Source organism: Gastrolobium bilobum, unplaced genomic scaffold, assembly GCF_033153095.1.
Source record: "Gastrolobium bilobum isolate Gb01-03AN ecotype WA unplaced genomic scaffold, APGP_CSIRO_Gbil_v1 utg25466, whole genome shotgun sequence".
NCBI classification, from domain to species: Eukaryota; Viridiplantae; Streptophyta; class Magnoliopsida; order Fabales; family Fabaceae; genus Gastrolobium; species Gastrolobium bilobum.
This window is the reverse complement of record NW_026899095.1, coordinates 69,975-73,178: the sequence shown is the minus strand read 5'-3', so window position 1 is coordinate 73,178 and position 3,204 is coordinate 69,975. Positions and strand designations below refer to the sequence as shown.

General features: G+C 39.9%; 1 protein-coding gene across 1 annotated transcript; it reads left to right on the top strand.

Annotated features, from left to right (window-relative positions):
* The first annotated feature begins 273 nt into the window (after window positions 1-273).
* On the top strand, window positions 274-870 carry LOC133287137 (uncharacterized). Its single transcript, XM_061484693.1, has one exon. The coding sequence runs from the start codon at window positions 274-276 to the stop codon at window positions 868-870; it is 597 nt and encodes a 198-aa protein (XP_061340677.1).
* The last annotated feature ends 2,334 nt before the right edge of the window (window positions 871-3,204 follow it).

Below are 3,204 nucleotides of genomic sequence, written 5' to 3'. Positions count from 1 at the left end.
CACAGATGAACAGAACCCAGAACCTGAAAAGGAAGCCAACAGCCAACCAATCAGTTCAACTCAAAGCAGGCAAATATCAACAAAAATTATGTTCCCTCAAAGAACAAAAAGCAACAAGAGGATAAGCACTTTAGAAAGTTCCTGGACATTTTAAAACAACTTCACATCAACATTCCTCTAGTGGACGCACTTGAACAGATGCCCAGGTACGTAAAATTCATGAAAGATGTCCTCTCAAAAAAAAAAGGAATAACGGAACATGAGACTGTAAAAATGACACAAGAGAGTTGCCAGTACTTAGGCAGACTCCTCCCACCTAAGCTTCAAGACCCAGGAAGCTTCACCATTCCTTGCATTATAGGAGACGCGTACCAAGGGAAAGCCTTGTGCGATTTAGGGGCCAGCATCAATCTTATGCCCCTATCTGTCTTCAAACAATTATCCACTGGACCAGCTAAACCCACCACGGTGACTTTGCAAATGGCAGACAGATCCATTGTCAAGCCAGAAGGGAAGATTGAAGATCTGCTAGTCAAAGTAGACAAATTTATCTTACCCGCTGACTTCATCATTCTGGATTATGAAGCTAACGTTGACGTTCCCATCATTCTGGGTAGACCGTTCCTAGCAACTAGAGGAGAAATTATCAATGTACAAAAAGGGGAACTAACCATGAGAGTTCATAACGATGAGATCAAGTTCAATATTGTAAAAGCAATAAAGTTCCAGGATGAAGGAGAAAACTTGGAAGAATGTTCTGCTCTCACTTTGTTAGACAATCAGCCTAGCAAAAAAACAGAGGAAGAAGAAGAAGATCCAAATAGGAAGAGCAGAGCTGCTATCAGCAAGAAAGAAGGCTTGAACCTTTGATAAGAACTGAAAAGGAGAAGCAACTCAAAAGACCTTCTTCAGAAAAACCTCCTGATTTAGAACTAAAACCCCTTCCCAAACATTTGAAGTATGCATATCTGGGGAACAACAACACCCTTCCTGTGATCATTTCTTCATTTCTTACCAAGGAACAAGAAGAACTGTTGCTTGACAAGCTCAAAAAGTATCAAGGAGCCATCGGTTGGACCATAGCTGATCTCAAAGGTATCAGTCCCTCATTCTGTATGCATAAAATATTATTGACTGATCCTAACAGTTTTTCAGTGGAACACCAAAGAAGATTGAACCCTATAATGAAAGAAGTGGTGAGAAAGGAAGTCATCAAATGGCTGGATGTAGGGATCATATACCCAATATCTGACAGCAGTTGGGTAAGTCATGTCCAATGTGTCCCCAAAAAGGGAGGCATAACAGTGGAGAAGAATGAAAAGAATGAGCTGATACCTATAAGAAAGGTTACAAGATGGAGAATCTGCCAAGATTACAGGAAGCTCAACAATGCCACCAGGAAGGACCATTTCCCACTCCCTTTTACAGATCAGATGCTGGACCACCTAGCAGGAAAAGAATACTTCTGCTTCCTTGATGGATATTCGGGGTATAATCAAATTGCCTTGGCACCAGAAGATCAACATAAAACCACCTTCACCTGCCCGTATGGAACGTTCGCTTTTAGAAGGATGCCCTTCGGGTTATGTAATGCACCAGCAACGTTCCAGAGGTGTATGTTCTCAATCTTTTCTGATCTAATAGGTGAAGGAGTAGAAGTCTTTATGGATGATTTTTCAGTACTGGGAACGTCATATGATCACTGCTTGGACAACTTAGAAGAAGTCCTTCAAAGGTGTATGTCCTCTAATCTAGTGCTCAATTGGGAAAAATGCCACTTCATGTTGAAAGAAGGAATAGTCCTGGGACACAAGATTTCCAGAGAAGGACTGGAAGTGGATCAAGCCAAAGTAGAAGCTATAGCAAAAATACCGCCACCAGTAAGTGTAAAAACCTTGAGATCTTTTTTCGGGCATGCAGGCTTTTACAGAAGGTTTGTTAAAGATTTTTCCAAAATAGCTAGACCTTTGTGCCACTTATTAGAAAAAGATATAAAATTTGAGTTTAACTCTGATTGTGTGAAAGCTTTTGAATCTTTGAAAAATAAGCTCATCACCACGCCTGTCATCCAACCTCCAGACTGGAACTTACCCTTTGAACTAATGTGTGATGCAAGTGATCATGCTATTAGAGTAGTTCTGGGCCAGAGGAAGGACAAACTTTTTCGTAGCATATACGCCAGTAAAACTCTAAATGAAGCTCAGGTGAACTACACAGTCACTGAAAATGAGCTATTGGCTGTAGTATATGCTTGTGAAAATTCAAGCCTTACATTTTAGGATCAAAAGTTACTGTCCATACTGACCATGCAGCTCTTAAGTACCTCTTCTCGAAAAAGGAAGCAAAACCAAGATTGATAAGATGGGTCCTACTGCTGCAAGAGTTCAATCTAGAGATCAAAGAAAGAAAAGGATGTGAAAATCAAATTGCAAATCATCTGTCCAGATTGGAACACATTGAAGTGGGGCTACCAATCAAGGAAACGTTCCCTGACGAACAATTTCTTATCATTAATCACATAGAGACAAATGCTCCTTGGTTTGCTAATATAGCCAACTTCCTTGCAGCAGGGCTGGAACCTTATGAGGCGAATAAAATGCAGAAGAAGAAATTTTTTCACGATTGCAGGAACTAGCTCTGGGACGAACCACTACTGTTCAGAAGATGCACAGACCAAATGATAAGAAGGTGCGTCCTAGAAGAAGAACAGCCTCAAATCCTTCAACACTGCCATTCGTCCCCATATGGAGGACATCTAGGTGGAATCAGGACTGCCTCCAAGGTTCTTCAATCAGGTTTCTTCTGGCCTTCCCTTTTAAAGATGCACTTCAATATGCAAAAAATTTCGATAAATGTCAAAGAGAAGGTAACTTAACTAAACAAAATGAAATTCCTGATAACTCATAGTTTATTACACTTATTTGTTACTCTTGATTAGTATTTTTAGGATTTATTTGAATAAAATAATGATGTTTTGAGTTAATTTACATTTTTAGTGTTTGATTGAGTTTAATTTATTTTCGTCAGAATTTTTCAGCTGTACTTCTGTATTTTGGCCATATCTCGGTCCACAATTGTCGGATTGACTCCGTTCTTATTGGGTTTTTCAGATAACACAGAGAGCTACAATTCTTATGAAGAGCTCGAAGCCCAATTCGGACTGGAATCTGGTTGATTTCTGACGCCACGTATAACGTGTTTTGC

Coding starts and splice junctions, on each gene's coding strand:
- LOC133287137 (XM_061484693.1), top strand. CDS start 274: ATGACACAAGAGAGTTGCCAGTACTTAGGCAGACTCCTCCCACCTAAG.